Here is a 16,439-nt window from a genome sequence, read left to right on the forward strand (position 1 = left end):
TGGATATTATCTGTAAAGACATTGAAGACATTATGATTTTAGGGAATATGGAATGATGAGAAATGGTTTAAATAATATGAGCTGGCTGGATAATGCAGGGTGGCGTAGAAGATACAATATATATCTTATAGAGTTAGAACTCGCAATAATATGAAAGGAGGATAACAATTTATTGGAAAAATCAAATACATATACACAATATAATACACTGATTTAGAATTAATACGCTTAATTGGTTATTAACTATAGATTATAGCATAAATAAATGCTGTAAATTTATTTCTATGGATAATCAATTCAATATTTTGTATACAATGATTATTAATTTTTGAGGAAAATTAAAACTAAGTTATTTTAATCTATAGAAAGTAGAAGTACAGGTTGTAGTTTTGAATGCATAGCATGATAAAGTCAATGAATAACTTAAAATATTTTTAGTGGCACTCTGAGGTCTCACTTAATTTTATTTTGATTATTTTTATTATATTTCATAATATATAAATGAAAATAGTCTGTAAAAAATATTCTACATTTTTGTACAATGAAACAACTCAATTTAAAATAATTAAATATGTCAAGAGAAAAGTAAATTCTTAAAGGTTAATAATAAATAATAATACATACATTGAAATAAAACAATGTTTACATAATAAATAATTTAGTTTTTTTTAAAGCTTTTCAATATTGGATAAATATTATCGTACGCATCATAAATTTCTTGACGCACTTTGGCACCTGCAAACATAAAATTACTAAAATTAAATAACACAAAATAAAGTTAACAGTTTAACATTTATCATTATAATTTATTATTATAAGTTATAATATATTTTTTTAGTATCAATTTATGATTTAGTTAAAGGAGCACGCAACACAAAACCATGTTTTTTTTCAATAATTAAACATGAAATTATTGTAGTTAGAGCTATTAGTAACAATTTGATCAAATGCAAAGTAAAAAATACATATATTAGGTATTTAAGGAGATAATAGGGTATTTAAAATGACTGAGTAACATTATATCTCAATACATCTGTTAATCTTATAGGTGTTAAAGTTGCTCACCACACACTATAATTTATCCATCTAAATTCTAAAATATTGATTTTTGATGTACCTAACTTTACGCATGAAAGTGTAACTGTTCTTAAGATGGTAGAACAATAGAAGTATTAGAGTTTCAATAAAACGTTTAGTTTTTTTGAAATAATAATACTAAAAGAGATAATGGTAAATATTGTGCTATGTCATGTTTCATTAAGCGACTGCTGAGGTTAAACAGAAAGGTTTGAGACAAAAATTACTATGACAAGATATTAAATATATAAAAAAATCTATACACTAAGTCTTTAGACAAACTCTGGTCTCGCCAGCATCTTCAGTGCATAAAAACACATCACAAAAATTCAAAAATATACTTTCAAGGCAAGTAAAATGTAAAAAATCATGTGAAGCGAGACACTTACATATATAAAGTTGAGTAGTTATGGCAATTTTAGCCCAATGGCATCTTGTGTTTTTATTCAAATTGTCATAACTAATAAAGTAATTTGAGTAGAAATGTTAAACCTCTACCACTGTTCTTAGAATTGATGAATTTAAATTAATATAACTTAATTTTTTGTGTTTTGTAATATTCTATTACCATTAACAATAATTCTTTATTAAAATAGAATAAACCTAGTTTTTGTATTAATTAATCGTTGCAGTTATAAATTACCTGTGAGTACAACTTTTCCAGAAACAAAAATTAGTAACACAATACGCGGTTTAACCATTCTGTAAATAAGTCCAGGAAACAGTTCTGGTTCATAACTAAAAAATAAACTTTTTATTAGTAAAATATAAATACTTAAATTACAAAACTTAACATAAAAGAATAAACTAACCTGCTAAACTGGCCATGAGTGAGTACCAATCCCTCAAGGCGTATAGGAAACTTCACGTCACAACTGCCAACCATGTTTTGAATCTTAAAATCTAAAAACTTGGCCTAATAATAAAAATGTTTAAATGCATAAATAAATAAACATAATATCATTTTCTCAAAGACTTCAACCAGACTCACGGGAAAGCTGAGTTTTTGAATGATCCTAGCATATTTCCTAGCCGCCAGTCTGGAATCTTCTTCACTTTTAGCGCCAGTACACACCATTTTACCAGAACTAAAAATTAGAGCTGTAGTACGTGGTTCACGTATTCTCATTATGACGGCAGCAAATCGTTTTGGATTAAATTCAGCATTACGTGCATGTAAAGCAATAGTTTTTAAGTCAAGCCGACATCCAAGATTTACTGTCGACACTATATTTCTTTAAATAAAAATAAGAACATAAAATTATGTAAATGATGCACTAAATAAAAAACAATAACTCACTGGAGTTGAGGTACAATCCCGGGATCAGCAGAAGCTGGTGTCATAGGTGTCATTGGAGCAGGCGTTGCTGGATTTTGAATAGGTTGTAGAGCTGGAACTGTTGAAGATGATGAACTAATGGATGTCAAAGATGGCATACTTTGATGTACCTAAAAATAAATTCTGTGATTAATGTCTGGTTACTAAATAAATACTATTTATTTAATAAGTTGTTACAGGTGTTTGTGAATGCATCATGCTGTGTGGTGTGGCATAACCCATGTTGTTTGTCTGATATATTTTATTAGACGGCAGACTACTGGTACTCATGGCTAGACCTTGTGGTTGTAGCGGTGGCATTTGCATAATCTGTTGATCTTCTTCTGGTTGATGTACTGGGGTTCCAATACTAGGAATACTGAACCCTGGGCTCGGTAACATTTGATCCATTTTAGAAGGAGTTTGACACCTTTTCTCTAGCTATGAATAATAATAATAAAAAAAAAGTACATAACTACTACAATTTGGGGATTTGGAAAGGACTGTAAGCTTGGACTCTGGATAATAGTAGGAAATAACTACAAAGTACCAGATAACATATTTACACGGAATATAATCACTTTAAATATATATATACTAGTCACTACTCGAGAGCATCGAAATCATAGATAATAAAGATTCTTTATTATCTATGATCGTAATACAAGTAGTCCAATACAAATCCCCTATACATCAAACACACATTGACTCCTTCAGCTCACTTACCCTAAATTTATACGGAGCAACTACACTATACAATGTTCAACCTTCAACATCAACAGTCCTCGCCAATTGCCGGCAGATTTCGACAGGAACAATACTTTTACAGTTGATGGTACTAGCATCGAACCGCCAAATTATGTCATTCACGATTCACATAGTTTGAAACGACAAAAGTGAGAATGAAATGTGACGAGACAAAAAACACCGCGATTCTTCGTACCGTTTAACGCAGAATTGCGGAAATACGATAAATCACTACTAAGCACAGGAACGAAATAAATATGGAATAAAGCACTTTTTTAAGCAAAGGCTATCGAAAATGACGAAAGTTCGAGGACGTATATAGGAATATAAATATTTTGTTTGTACTGTACACACTACACACATCAATTGGCAATTACCTACCAGCTCTCCTATATCATAAATGGCTAATCGCTAATGGCTATATGGTATAATACACTTTATTAATTTACTATTAATTGTATCGCAAATCACGGCGGTCGTCTTATCAGTAGTTGTCATCGCGTTGCTGCCCGTTGGAAGCTTAAAGCCACAGATATATAAAAATATATTAAACCACAGAATAATTATTCTGTGCTTAAACCACGGTCTTTAAGATGATATTTTTTTAAAATCAAAACCATGGTTTTTACGGTGGCGCTTCCATGGAGATCGTTGTAGAATTATTATTTGCCGCCAAAGTTTATTTTTCAAATGCCCCCGCCTCATAGAGTAATACCACAAAACAATAGCTGTACCGTGCAACTGTGCAAGAAGCATTCAAATTTATCTGAATTTGATAGACCAATTTAGTCGTAGAGTATAACATCAAATCAATTACTGATAGAGAAATATACTATACCATAGACCTTATACTGAGTATAAGGTCTATGTACTATACACATATTAAATTAAAGTATTCACCCGTACTGTTAATGCGTTGCGGCAGATTGTAAACATTTGGTATTCAGGACATTCAGGTTGGTATTTACTAACCTCATTTCTACAGTTACCGTTTTACCAACAATTTGCCGGCGTTGAGGGTTTTAAACTTCTAGTTTCTACCATGGATGGTTTGTCTAGCCATGAGTTTTACGAATTCACGATATTATAGTTTAATACAAAATTGCAAGACTTTTATATTACACTATATTGTATCGTCACCGCTCCATTGCTCCATATTTGAATGGCTATAGGTTTTAACTTTCTAAGCGTTTATCGTCTAAAAGAACGTAATATATTTACACTTGCCGAGACTCGGTTTGCATTCCAGACAGCACACCGAGATGATGGACTCTTCGGCGAGCAGCAGTCCGAATTCTAGCAACCGTCATCATCCGTACGGCCGAAGCACGGGACCTCAACCGACGCCTGCGTAATAATATTTTCCGATTTTTGTACCGAACAATTTGTTTAATTTTTTGTCGATGATTTTTATACGGATCTTACCGTATCTTTGCCTCCTTATCTTAAATTTAAGCACTGGATAGAATGTCCCACTCGGTTGATATAGATTATAGGTATTTAATATGAAATAATTTGCATACATATTATGCTATAGGCAGCAGCCTGTTACCTGGAAGTTTCACATAGTTAAGACTCATAGGTAACATTTATTTTTACCAAAAAAAAAAAAAAAATGACAACTATCAAGGAAAACGTATTAGGTAACTAACTAATAAACTTCTAAGAAAACTATTTATATTTTGAAAGTTTCATATTTTTTTATACAAAGAAAATCCAATGTAAAATTTCATATTTGAAATTATATTTTTACACTTAAAATATGAATAATACAATCCATTCAAATTGAATTGGTAGTTTTAGTGAATTTATTATTTCGTCCCTTTTTTGGTGTTAGGTTTTGCTTACCCATTATTAATTTGAAAAATTATTATTTTCACATATAATTTGATTGGCATGGTCCACTATTAACACTTTTCACAATCATAGTAACAAGCCTAATGATGAATCCAAAGCAATTATTAATGAGGACAAGAAGCTTTTGGTTGGAAGTGTTAAACAAGTGGCCCATTGGTGCCGATTGTTATCGTTTTTGGAACCGACCAAAATTATTTACCAAGTATTCGGTAAGTTTTAAATATTATTTATTGATATAAAATCTATCCAATAACTATAATAATATATTATTTATTAAAAGATTTCAATACTAACGACTATATTTTTTCATATATTTATATATATTTAAAATTATGTATTTTTTTTTAGTAAAATATTGAATTTAATGCTATAATGGCATTAGTTGTCTAAGCAGAAATTAATAATTTCAAGACCAATAACTTAAAAAAAAAGATTATGTTCAATTTTAATATTAATTAGAATTTGGAAAAGAATTGCATATTATTAATATTTATATTAACAGATTTTCTTACATTTTTTATTTTTAGGAATTATGGATTCTGTGAAAACTGGCAGTAATAAATGCGAAAAAATATTTTGTTTGCGTGATGAACAGAAAAAGTTTGGAATAGTATGCGTATTTTATGAAATAGATAGAAAAATGCCTTGTATATCAAGAGGAACATTAGTATTGTTTGTGTTATTTGTATTTTATTTATTACGATATATTATAAGATAAAACTAAAAATTAAAGCTAAACCGTGTTTTCATAGTGATTTTTAAATAATTATAATTTATTATATTACATGTTGACATTAAAAATGAATTTTTAAATTTTACCTGAATTTATTAATAGGTGTACTGGTCATGTAAAAGGAAAAAATAAATTGCAAGTATTCACTATTCGAGAAATACATGAAGACAAAAATTCTTTCGACAGAATATCTTTGGTCAGCCATTGGACAATTAATGATATTTTAATATATAAGGTTTAGTATAGTTATTAATAGTTTCAAAAGTAAATTTATTTTTTATTTTTTCATCCTACAGAGAAATAATTTGATTTATTTAATAATAATAATTTTACTTGATATGTATGATGTATAAACAAATAATAAGATTCAGTGTTTAAAAAATAAATTTATATATTTTTATTAAATAAATTTATAATCTATCACTTAAATCATTTCCGTTTTCTTTTTTATTGGCTATTCTTGAGCCAAATTGTAGAGCTCGTTTTGGTAAACAGGCTGCATTTACAAGTCCCAATTTGAATGCTGCTAATCGTAACAATAGTTTTTCACCCAAGTTGATTGGGTATGGTTCTTTTGGCCAACATCTAAAATATTTATATTAATAAAAATAATAAATTTCTAAATATTATTTAAGTAATTAAAAATGTATAACCGTTGCCATGGTGCAAGTCCTCTAATAAATTCTATAAAATGTTCATCTAAATACGGTGTACGTAATTGACGACCATGGTCACAACATACACGATTATCTCGACCTAGATTACGTGATGGTATTTTGGAAAAATCTTTATCTAATTCTTCATTTAGTGACTGCCATCCATGTCGCTGCAAAATTTTTCTGTACCTTGTATACCCACCCAATAACTCATCTGCACCCATTCCAGACAATAACACCTATGTAATTAAAATTATATTATAAACATTGAATAATATCTAGTTATTTAAATATTGTAATCAATATGAAAATATTTCAGTTTCACTATAAAACTTCCGACCAATAATTATAATTTGTATCAGCTTTCATCAAAAAATTAGATTAATATTATAACATTAAGATAAATATTTTTAATTATATAAGTATTATAGATATTAAAACAAATATTATTGAAAAATTAAAAAGTTAATAAAGACATTTTTAGTGATATTCAACTTTTTTTTTATGTTTTTGCATTGTTTGTAAGCAGCTCATTTCTTTTAAAGTAGAGTAAATGACAATTTATTGATAATGTTTCAAGAATTCTGTTGAATTTCCTACTTTATTTTACAAATCTACATTTTACTATCACCACATAATCATAATTAGTAAAGATATGGTGTATCCATATTTTTTTTTTGGAGGGTTAAACATTAATTTTTGACAATTTTTATCTGAAAATGTTTTAATAACTTAATTCTAATATTTAACAATTTATAAATAGTTGTGCAATATTACATGTGTATAATACAAATGACAAATTTCACTGTAGCACTATCTAGATAAAGTACCTATTCATTTAATAAATTATCATAACTAAATCAACTGAGATATATGATTACTGCTTTTGCTCACTTTAAACATTTTAATTAGTTGAGGCCTAATAAATATTAAAAGTGAAAGTTCCAGGGTTTAACTATAATGAGCATTTTCAATAACCAATCTTAAACATGCTATATTTAAACAAATATTAATAATTTTAGTATAATTTATAAAATAATGGAAAAATAAGTACACATTAAATTATTTGAACTAGTATAATATTATGATATTTAAAACATATCATTATGATAAAATTATTTACTCGTGCAGGGGTTTTATAAGATTTTCCATTACATTTGCCAAGTCCTCGAGAGGCAAACCATAAGGAACAACCAAGGCTATCATCCAGAACGGTTTTTAAAGGGTAAATAAGATGGCGTATCGTGTCTAAACGTTTTTGTTGCAATTCAACACTTGGAATGTCTATCTAGATAAATATTATATATATATAAAAAAATCTAATTGTTTTCATTTTTTAAATTTATAAATTGTACCTACCCACTAGTACAATGTCACTCACTTTTATTAAGTTCCACTGTCTAGTTGGACACAAATTTTTTAACTCTTCTAATGTATTTAAACATGTTTGTCTATCTGGGCATTCAAAATTGCCAGAATCAGCTGGTCTTTCAAATGAAACATTTAACAAATCAATTGGTTCATCAGATTCGACATATTTGGAAGCTAATAGAGCTAGTAATGCCGAATCTATGCCTCCTGAAAATAAAATAGCAACTTTTGCATGATCACATTTGAACTCGCACATTTTACAAGCCTTTGGATTGATTGTTGTTCTTTTTTCAACTGATAGAGATAAATAGTGAATCAGATTACTGACATTCTTACAAAATTCTTGGTGCAATAATAGCTTAGATATGTTTAATTGATCATTTTGTTGTAATATAGAGTCTTCAGGGTTTGTAACATGTTGAACACAGGTTTGTTTAAAATATTGCAATTCATTTGGAATATCGTAATCACAATCAATACGTGTGTGTGACCACTGGTATAATTGAGGTTCTGAAAAGTTAATATACAGTTAAAAATTTACATATTGAAACAATATTTAGACATTTATATACCGAGTTTACAAGCATTCAAATCAAATCTGAACAATCCAATGGCTGGTACTTCTTCTAGATCTGCGATGTCTTTATGTCCAACTGAAGTGACAATCAGTTTGTCTACACTAATGTTCCATAACAAACTTATGCGGCCTATTGGATCTCTACCCACCCACAAAACATGCTGTTCACAGTCGTAATAGATAATGGAATATGGGCCGTGGACAGAAGTCATAAGCAGTTCCATGCTGCCTCCATCACACAGAAAATCTGATATTATTTTTGTATCACTATCCTTAATGCTAGCATTCATCTGGTAATATGACTTTTTAATAATATATACATGTCGAGTATATTTATTGATTGTAGTAGACTCACCGTCAGATTCCAACTGTACACATCACCATTCCACAGCAATATATTTCCTTTTCGATCAACATACGGCTGACTGGTTGGGTGCTCCCCTTGGGTCCACAGTATGTTGCCTGAGAATAATGCAGTGTATCCATTGACATTGATCTGATTAGTGGAACCCACATCTGGGCCTCTCTTCTGAAGTGAAGATCTACACTTGCTGATCTGCGAACAAAACGGGTCTAGGAAATCTAATTAGAATGAAATGGCTACTGTGCAATAGCAGCAGCCACAGTGGACGCCAGTAGTCTTACCTCACCACACGGGGTTGACCCTTTGATGAACGAACAAAATATACCGCACATGCCAAGATCGTAGGTACACCTGCGGCGAATAACAAAATCGATTTGTGTTGAGGGATTGGGAACACGTCAAAGGCTGTTCATTCACCAAACGCGAGGTTAGTACAGTGGCTACCTATTAATTTGTTGTGCTAATTTTTTCGCAATATGCGTCTTACCAGCAACAAGGCCGCGTACCGTGAGTAGATGAAATTATTATTATAGCCACAGGTGGATATACTTTTTATCTCGCTAAAAACAATTGACCCATCACTACGACGTCGTGGTCGTTATCAGGTCGAACGACGACGGCGTATGTGCGAATCCGTCCACAACAATACACCATAGGCCAACAATCGTCGAGCCAGAAAATGCGTAGTGAATTATTGCTGAAACGTCAGAAATAGTATTTGGATCGGTACCTTGCGTTCAGCATTATTACGATTAACGAACAGCTTATCAGTATGTAATCATATATTATCAATGAGCATTGATCACCGCCACGATTTAAGATATACCTTAAATCGTGATCACCGCCAAACCACAGAATTGAGAATAGATGAAATATTGGTCTGTGGCCAAACGTTTATCACGATTGTGATTTGTGATGTTGATTACAAATTACAGGTAATTAGATGTATAAACATCCTTACATATAAACTATATATAACATAACATAATATCAATTAGTCAAAAAGTCAAAAAGTCAACTGGTATACATAAAATAAAATAAAATAAGATATGAAATAATGTGCTAAATAGATGCAATATTATGTCTACAATGTAGATAATAATGTGGTTTTTTCGCCATGCCAAGATTTGTAGGATAGGTGGTAATCGTAGATTTATTGAGAACCTTAGATCATATACTAGTAACCTATTATATGATCCAAGTTGAAAACATTCGCAGTATAACATAGCCAAAACTGTTTAACGTGGAGAAGAACCGATAAGGCTAGAGTTATAATTTATAATTAAAAAATGAAATTTTCACCACATAAAAATATAAGTGATCAAAAAAATAAAAACGGTGTTTCACAGATAATGTTCTTAATTATATTGTATTACAAGATTAACAAGATTACAACAAGTTTAAGCTGTCACAACAGTCCAAGTCATGATATTCTATATACGCAATACAGTTTTTGATATGTTGTACATTTGTAGGACAGAGACGATAGCTGCTGTAGCGTCCATATACCTATAAACTAAGTTTAAACGTGTGTGGTAGGTACTGTGGTTCTGTTCTCTTATTATAATTTCTTTTTAAGTCTATGGTTGTAAATCGTAATGCGGATCAAGACGTATTTGTAGAACTGTATAACCATTAACCATGACTAAATAAAATGTAGTCATGATATTGACATTATCTGTCATCTGTAGAATGCCGGAAAAAAAGTCCCCGTTAATAAAATCATACGAAAAACATGATTGTACGTAATTATTAATTTTATTTGTAAAATAAACGCACTATATTTGACAACAATGTAGTAGTGTATTACATGGTATAGCCGGTATAGGTATTATGAGTAAGTTTCAAAAACGATTAGATGATATTATATATTATATCAGTATATTACCTGGGTAATTTACGAAATAAACGTAATATAAATAATATTTTCACTTTATCTAATAGGTATGGGTAGTGGATAGTATAGCTACACCTTACTCATCTATCTAATTTACGAGCCTGTTTGACGATCGATAAAATTGAAAATATTGATGTGCTCACTATTTGTACGTTATTAGTCTGTATTTGATCGATTATTCGTTTTGTGCTTCGCATAATTATTAAATGTTTTGATAAATGTAATAATTACGTACAATCATGTTTTTTCGTATGATTTTATTAACGGGGACTTTTTTTCCGTTTACCCTTTAATATTATTGTATTGTATATTTATACTTATGTGTACTATCACAAATATATTGTTATAATAATTTGTTATTTATATTTAGTTTTTTTTTATTTAAGGGTTAAAAGTAGGCAATTTTCCTGAAATCTTAGCCATAAGCCCAAACGGCATAAACCGATCAAAAATTCAAAACATTGGAAAATGGAAATGTTTTCTCTATGATTATCACTTCTCCTCCCCCCCCCAATATACTCAACCAATGATAGATGCTGCTGCTGAAAACAAGACCGTTATCATGGAATAGAGATTAACAGTTATTGACAGACGTGCCAAATAATGCCTCAATTCCGGTGGCAGAAAATTTGTGTGGAGCCAAATTATTTTATCCATCAGAGTTATTACGTATTGCTTATTATCAGTATATTTTGATAAGATTATTTGATAAGATGGGTATTTTGGATTTTATAGAAACACAATATAGTTGTAAATTATTAATACATAATATAATATATTAAGCCGGGTCCACACGATGATATTTACTCTCGCGATAGTTATTATCGTGATAGTGCTATCGAATACTATCGCCGTGTGAACATGGCAATAGTAACTGTTGAACCGTCGTGAGAGCAGCTCTCAAACTATCATACATGCATGATAGTTGAGAGCTACTATCACGATAGCGACTCTTGCGAGAGTAACTATCATCGTGTGGACCCGGCTTACACGGTTTGTCGTTTAATAGATCTTTTGCCGTCAAATTAAGAGGACGCTACACCCGCATGTATTGTCTCCGTCTTACAAGTGCGTAACATTGCAAAAACTGTTTCGCGCGGAAAGAACAGAGAAGGTTACACCTATAACTAAGAAACGAAATTTTCACCACATTAAAAGGAGAACATTTACTGTGCAACGTTGTTTTCAATTTTTCGATATCACAAATAGAAAAAAAGTTCTTATTGTTTCAAAATTCATTATTTTTGCATTTTTCAAAATCGAATAACTTTTTTTTCAGTTCTAATATCAAAAAAATAAAAACAACGTTGCACAGTCGAAATTCCCTTTTATCTGTGGTGAGAATTTCGTTTTTTAGTTATGACTGTAGCCTTCTCGGTTCTTTCCCGTGAAACAGTTTTTGCAATGTTACGTACTTGTAAGACGGCGACAACACATGCGGGTGTAGCGTCCTCTTCTAGTCATAGGTCATTGACATTGCCCAGGGTGTACTACGTGGAAGCGATCTATCATTACACCCCATATTTAAAAAAATTAAATGTAAAATTTTAAAAATTAATCAAATGAAATTAAAAGTAAAATAAATGTAGTCATATTCAATATTAAAATAAAAAAATGTAAATGTAATAGGTAGTAAGTCAAAAATTGTTTTTATTAAAAATCCTTTTTTGTGGTGCCATTTTTCCTCTTTCCGATTTATTGTTTTTTGTAAGAGGAACAGTTTCAACATTGGATGCAGAAACGAATGCATGTATTGGTGCAATTAAAAAAAAATATAATAATGTGTGTATCTTTGAAAGTCGATCGACCAACTATGAGATCCCCTTTTCCATTTTGACATAAGAAAATTATTTATTTATAATAAATTGGGAATTTTTGCCATTTTTGGTCATAAATATAAAATTTGGATCAGTTTTATTCAAAGTTAAGCAAGTTTTGACCAAGTATACTAAGTATATGACTAAAAAAACAGTAAAATAAGGTAATAATTAATAATATAAATTATTATAGATTATTATTTAGAAATGTGTATACTGGTATACTCTAAATGTTATAATTATTAATTATTAAATAATTATTCTAATCAATTCAATATTATTATTATGAAATATCTTATCAAAATATACTGATAATAAATAATACGTGATAACTTAAGCTCTGATGGATAAAATAATTTGGCTCCACACAAATATTCCGCCACCGGAATTGAGGCATTAGTTGGCACGTTATTGACAGTTATTGCGCACATGACAAAATGTATATAGGCTTAGAACAATAGCCAATAGGTATGTCAGCAACATCATGACACGCAGTGGCGTGGCGAGGTAAAAGTTACATGTGGGCGAAGTGGACTTAAAGAAGCCCTTTTAAAAATTTTTTTAACTTCTGTCATATTTCTCTATGGTTAATTATAAAGCCCTATGGAACGCGAGGCCCTTTGAGGTGTGAGGCCGTGGGCAATGGCCCACACCGCCCACGCCTAGCGCCGCCACTGATGACACGCATATAATTCCCCACATTTTTCCGAGTTCCGTTCTCCGTCTCTCATTTGTCGCATATGTTATACCATGAAAATCGGAGAACTCAACACATAGGAAACAGTGGGGATACGCATACAAGATTCAAATACGTATTGTTGCTGAATACAGATATACCTCAATTATTTGTCTTGACTCTTGATTGCGCATTTCAGACATCAGACTGCACTACTGCAGTGTGCGGCGACGCCGGCGTGCGCTCGCGAAGGATGACCCACCGCCGGAGAGTTTAATTTTTAACGGAAAACTCAACTGTAGAATTTCTTGTTTTAATATTTAAATATTATTGATTAATAATTATTTTACACTATTTATTAAAATGTTGTGTTATGTGCCTTAGCATGTCTTATTCCAAATTCCTTTAGGGAATTAGTAATTAGTGTACAGTACTATTTCGTAATCCGTTCACCGTTGTCGTTGCCCTTCTGTGGTACGTACCTACTAGCGTATTTAATTATTTTGTTCGTTAGTTAGAATTTTTAATTATAAAATTTCGTACCGGTCGTATATATGTTGAGTTGAGTCATTTTCCGTTGTCAATAACTACTTGTACAAATTGTACAGTACAATATGTGTGAGCAATAATTGTGAACATTGTGCATTTTAAATTTTGTCAATCTCGCCTACCTTACTATAGTTATTACTAACTTTTTTATGACCATAGTAAGTTACAGAAACAATACTGTTGGAAATTTGAATGCATAAAATATTGCATCGGCTGTTGGATGCAGCAGTTAAGATTTTGCCGGATTAATTAAAGTTTTGTTTTAAATTAAATCAATTTTTAATCTAAACTTTATGCTAGGTATTATTTTAAATAGCAAATTGACGAGTTCTACTAGTCTTTGTTATTTAGTTTAGTGTGTATTTTGTAAACCGGCTGGATACCACATAATATAAACACTATGACATTGTGGACAATAACCCTGACCTGTAGGTTGTTATTGTCTGCTCTACAGCTATCTATTGCAGGCTCTAAAATTGTAATTTTACTGATTTATCGTACCTTCTTTGAATGATCTGATTTTCTTTGAACTATATTTATAATTTATAATACTATTGTACAGCGTTAAACGCGGCTGTGTCTAGAGCACCGGGCGCCCGGAAACACTGTAGAGTACCGGGTCACACTGTAAATTACATGCTGCTTTTGAATATTGGCGTCTAATTTAAATATATAATAATAGTAATTTTATTAGGAAAACTCGAAAACCTTAATTAAAAAAAAAAAATTGGCCTTACCAACCTTTATAAGTATCTTGCCCTTCAACCTCATGGCGAGTATAGTACAGTACAGCACAGTATATAATATAGTTTGCAGTTTTGTTTTTTTCAAAGTTAAAGTTTTTTCCAAATATGAAACTTTTAGATGTTTTTTCCTCTTTCGATGAATGTGAAAGAGTTTTAAGTCACTACAAAGACAAAAAGGCGGGTAAGTCGAGGATGTCGCTCTGCTGTACAGTAGGTTACAAATGGGTTACTGTAATGGATAGAATTAAATTTGAATCCAATGATATTAAATCATTGTATACGAAAAACGATTCTGACCAGAGACGGTTTATCTGTCTAGGATATATTATAGATTATTAAAAATTTTCAAATCTTAGATATAAAAGGAACATTTTTTATGAATTTCTAGCATAAAATAATTTATGAATTTTCGTGATTTTTACGTATGTTGTCAAAATTCAAACTTTGAATCCTTGTAAAAAAAAATTGTGACTATGAATTTATTTTATTTTTCAACTGCTATTGTTAAAATGTGTTAGAAGCCTTGTACTAAATTTTAAAGTTTTTCTACCAAACAAATATATTATTTAATAAAGTGAATTTCTGAAATGCATACTAACCGACAGTACTTGTAAGCTTTTGGAGAGTAATAATTCAAAGTAAGTGCAAATTTTTTAAGCTCATCGCTGTATCTTCGACCTTTAGCATTTTTATTTTTGTTTTTCAACTGATTATCGAAGATTTCCCTAGACATGCCATCAAAGTCTTCTAATATGACATAAAAACCATTTTCGTCAATTAAATCTTTCTCTTTTATGTCTTGTAAAAGTTCTTTTAAATTATTAATTTTTTTTTTAAGTCTAAGTACTCTTTTTTGTAATGTTTTAAGCTTTGTTTTGTTTTTTTTTTTGTTTTTGGAATGATAATTGAGTTTTGGGGTCTACCTCTTTTTGGTGTAATTTGAAGTTCTGGAAATAATACAGTGGATGTTTTAGGTGTAGTTATAATATCACTGACCAATACAGATGTCTGAAGTGTGACTGGAAGTTCTTCATCTAACTTAGACATACTCAAATCAAGAGGACCTTCTACTTCAACTTCATGATTTTCTATTAAACTCTGGCAAAGAACTTCTTCAGTTGTTGAATTAAATACTGATGGTATTGCATTATCATTCAAACGTAAACGACCATTTTCCTTATTATAAGGTTTAAAATCACTAGGGAGAAAATGCTTACTACACAACCTACTATACTCAGTTGGAATAAACCCTTTCCTATTAATATTTTTTAACCAATTTTCAGTACGTTCTTTATTTTTTAAAGAAAAGCTGAACATTTTAGAAATAATTAGTTTGTCTGAAACTGTCATTGATGTCAGTTTTTTTAAAATATACTTACGCAAAAAAATGAATGCCACTATTAGGCACTCTTTTATTTGAACAGCCCCAAGCACAGCAATAATAAACCATAGTAATATGTATATACTTAAAAAAGATTAATAACAACTGTACTTACTGGAAGTCTTGTACATTTATCAAAATTTATATTTATAAAATAAAAAACAGTATGCTTAATATGTAATATTTGCTCGTTTATAATTACAAAATAATAACATAATACATGTATCTTATTATTATTATTATTAAGATTCATCAAGTTGTTTATGTGTTTGAGATGCTTAATAGTTATAAATAGCTCGCGATTACCATATTGTTCTATGTAATTACATGCAAATATAATATTAAAATATAAAATTTTTTTACAAATAATAAAAGGTTCCAAATTTTAGCTCCAATCAAATAGTTCCAGATAAATATAATAAGGAAAAAAAATTTTTTAAGTCTTACGTCCCAACAAAATTTAAAATATTACAGCCCTCCAAAATAGTATCTTATCACTTATCATATCAGTTAAATTTGTAAACCACGGTCTTAGAAGCACGGCTATGGATATAGCCGTGGTATGTACTATAGAAGTCGGCTGCAGCTGCTATCTAGTATTTTTATATATCTGTGATTATATACATCGAGATCACGGACTATGATTATAACTATAGTTTATATATCTCGATCA

At 30.3% G+C, this 16,439-nt stretch overlaps 3 protein-coding genes across 12 annotated transcripts; 1 reads left to right on the forward strand and 2 right to left on the reverse strand.

Moving 5' to 3' along the window:
• Positions 1-149: 149 nt before the first annotated feature.
• Positions 150-3,733, reverse strand: LOC149054375 (uncharacterized). Of its 5 annotated transcripts, none has more exons than XM_089230335.1 (7): positions 3,592-3,733; positions 2,594-2,836; positions 2,378-2,526; positions 2,069-2,312; positions 1,890-1,993; positions 1,721-1,815; positions 150-735 (listed from the first exon to the last, which is right to left on the reverse strand). In XM_089230335.1, exons 2-7 carry the CDS (start codon positions 2,804-2,806, stop codon positions 659-661), a joined length of 882 nt encoding a protein of 293 aa, XP_089086461.1. In that variant the 5' UTR covers positions 2,807-2,836; positions 3,592-3,733; the 3' UTR covers positions 150-658. The 5 variants fall into 5 exon arrangements, with proteins under 5 accessions (XP_089086461.1, XP_089086460.1, XP_089086462.1 ...); XM_089230334.1 differs by having other exon boundaries at positions 3,524-3,664; XM_089230336.1 differs by having other exon boundaries at positions 2,069-2,165; positions 3,122-3,611.
• Positions 3,734-3,792: 59 nt separating this feature from the next.
• Positions 3,793-6,098, forward strand: LOC149054376 (spermatogenesis-associated protein 22-like). 2 transcript variants are annotated; one of them, XM_089230346.1, is made up of 4 exons: positions 3,793-4,493; positions 5,033-5,208; positions 5,527-5,671; positions 5,835-6,098. In XM_089230346.1, the coding sequence occupies exons 1-4, from the start codon at positions 4,405-4,407 to the stop codon at positions 5,971-5,973; spliced, it is 549 nt and encodes a 182-aa protein (XP_089086472.1). In that variant the 5' UTR covers positions 3,793-4,404; the 3' UTR covers positions 5,974-6,098. The 2 variants fall into 2 exon arrangements, with proteins under 2 accessions (XP_089086472.1, XP_089086471.1); XM_089230345.1 differs by having other exon boundaries at positions 5,072-5,208.
• A 7-nt stretch (positions 6,099-6,105) lies between these two features.
• Positions 6,106-9,680, reverse strand: LOC107166942 (asparagine synthetase domain-containing protein 1). Of its 5 annotated transcripts, XM_089230323.1 has the most exons (8): positions 9,188-9,671; positions 8,982-9,105; positions 8,692-8,892; positions 8,332-8,626; positions 7,748-8,269; positions 7,512-7,672; positions 6,386-6,627; positions 6,106-6,317 (listed from the first exon to the last, which is right to left on the reverse strand). In XM_089230323.1, the coding sequence occupies exons 2-8, from the start codon at positions 9,030-9,032 to the stop codon at positions 6,143-6,145; spliced, it is 1,647 nt and encodes a 548-aa protein (XP_089086449.1). In that variant the 5' UTR covers positions 9,033-9,105; positions 9,188-9,671; the 3' UTR covers positions 6,106-6,142. The 5 variants fall into 5 exon arrangements, with proteins under 5 accessions (XP_089086449.1, XP_089086448.1, XP_089086450.1 ...); XM_089230322.1 differs by having other exon boundaries at positions 8,982-9,671; XM_089230324.1 differs by having other exon boundaries at positions 8,692-8,909; positions 8,982-9,667.
• Positions 9,681-16,439: the final 6,759 nt, after the last annotated feature.

The sequence above is a fragment of the Diuraphis noxia genome, unplaced genomic scaffold (genome assembly GCF_037042655.1).
Source record: "Diuraphis noxia isolate RWA-SAM2 unplaced genomic scaffold, SU_Dnox_SAM2 contig0007, whole genome shotgun sequence".
NCBI classification, from domain to species: Eukaryota; Metazoa; Arthropoda; class Insecta; order Hemiptera; family Aphididae; genus Diuraphis; species Diuraphis noxia.

Bases quoted from the DNA above. Each gene is read 5' to 3' on its own strand.
- LOC149054375 (XM_089230335.1), bottom strand. From the start codon at position 2,806: ATGGATCAAATGTTACCGAGCCCAGGGTTCAGTATTCCTAGTATTGGA. The intron at 2,313-2,377 runs GTGAGTTATTGT...TTTTATTTAAAG, and splicing joins GGGATTGTACCTCAACTCCA to AAATATAGTGTCGACAGTAA. The intron at 736-1,720 runs GTAATTTATAAC...TTATGTTTGCAG, and splicing joins TGGAAAAGTTGTACTCACAG to GTGCCAAAGTGCGTCAAGAA.
- LOC149054376 (XM_089230346.1), top strand. From the start codon at position 4,405: ATGATGGACTCTTCGGCGAGCAGCAGTCCGAATTCTAGCAACCGTCAT. The intron at 5,209-5,526 runs GTAAGTTTTAAA...TTTTATTTTTAG, and splicing joins AATTATTTACCAAGTATTCG to GAATTATGGATTCTGTGAAA. The intron at 5,672-5,834 runs GTTTGTGTTATT...ATTTATTAATAG, and splicing joins TCAAGAGGAACATTAGTATT to GTGTACTGGTCATGTAAAAG.
- LOC107166942 (XM_089230323.1), bottom strand. From the start codon at position 9,032: ATGTGCGGTATATTTTGTTCGTTCATCAAAGGGTCAACCCCGTGTGGT. The intron at 8,893-8,981 runs GTAAGACTACTG...TTTTGTTCGCAG, and splicing joins GGTCAACCCCGTGTGGTGAG to ATCAGCAAGTGTAGATCTTC. The intron at 6,318-6,385 runs GTTATACATTTT...TAAATATTTTAG, and splicing joins GGACTTGCACCATGGCAACG to ATGTTGGCCAAAAGAACCAT.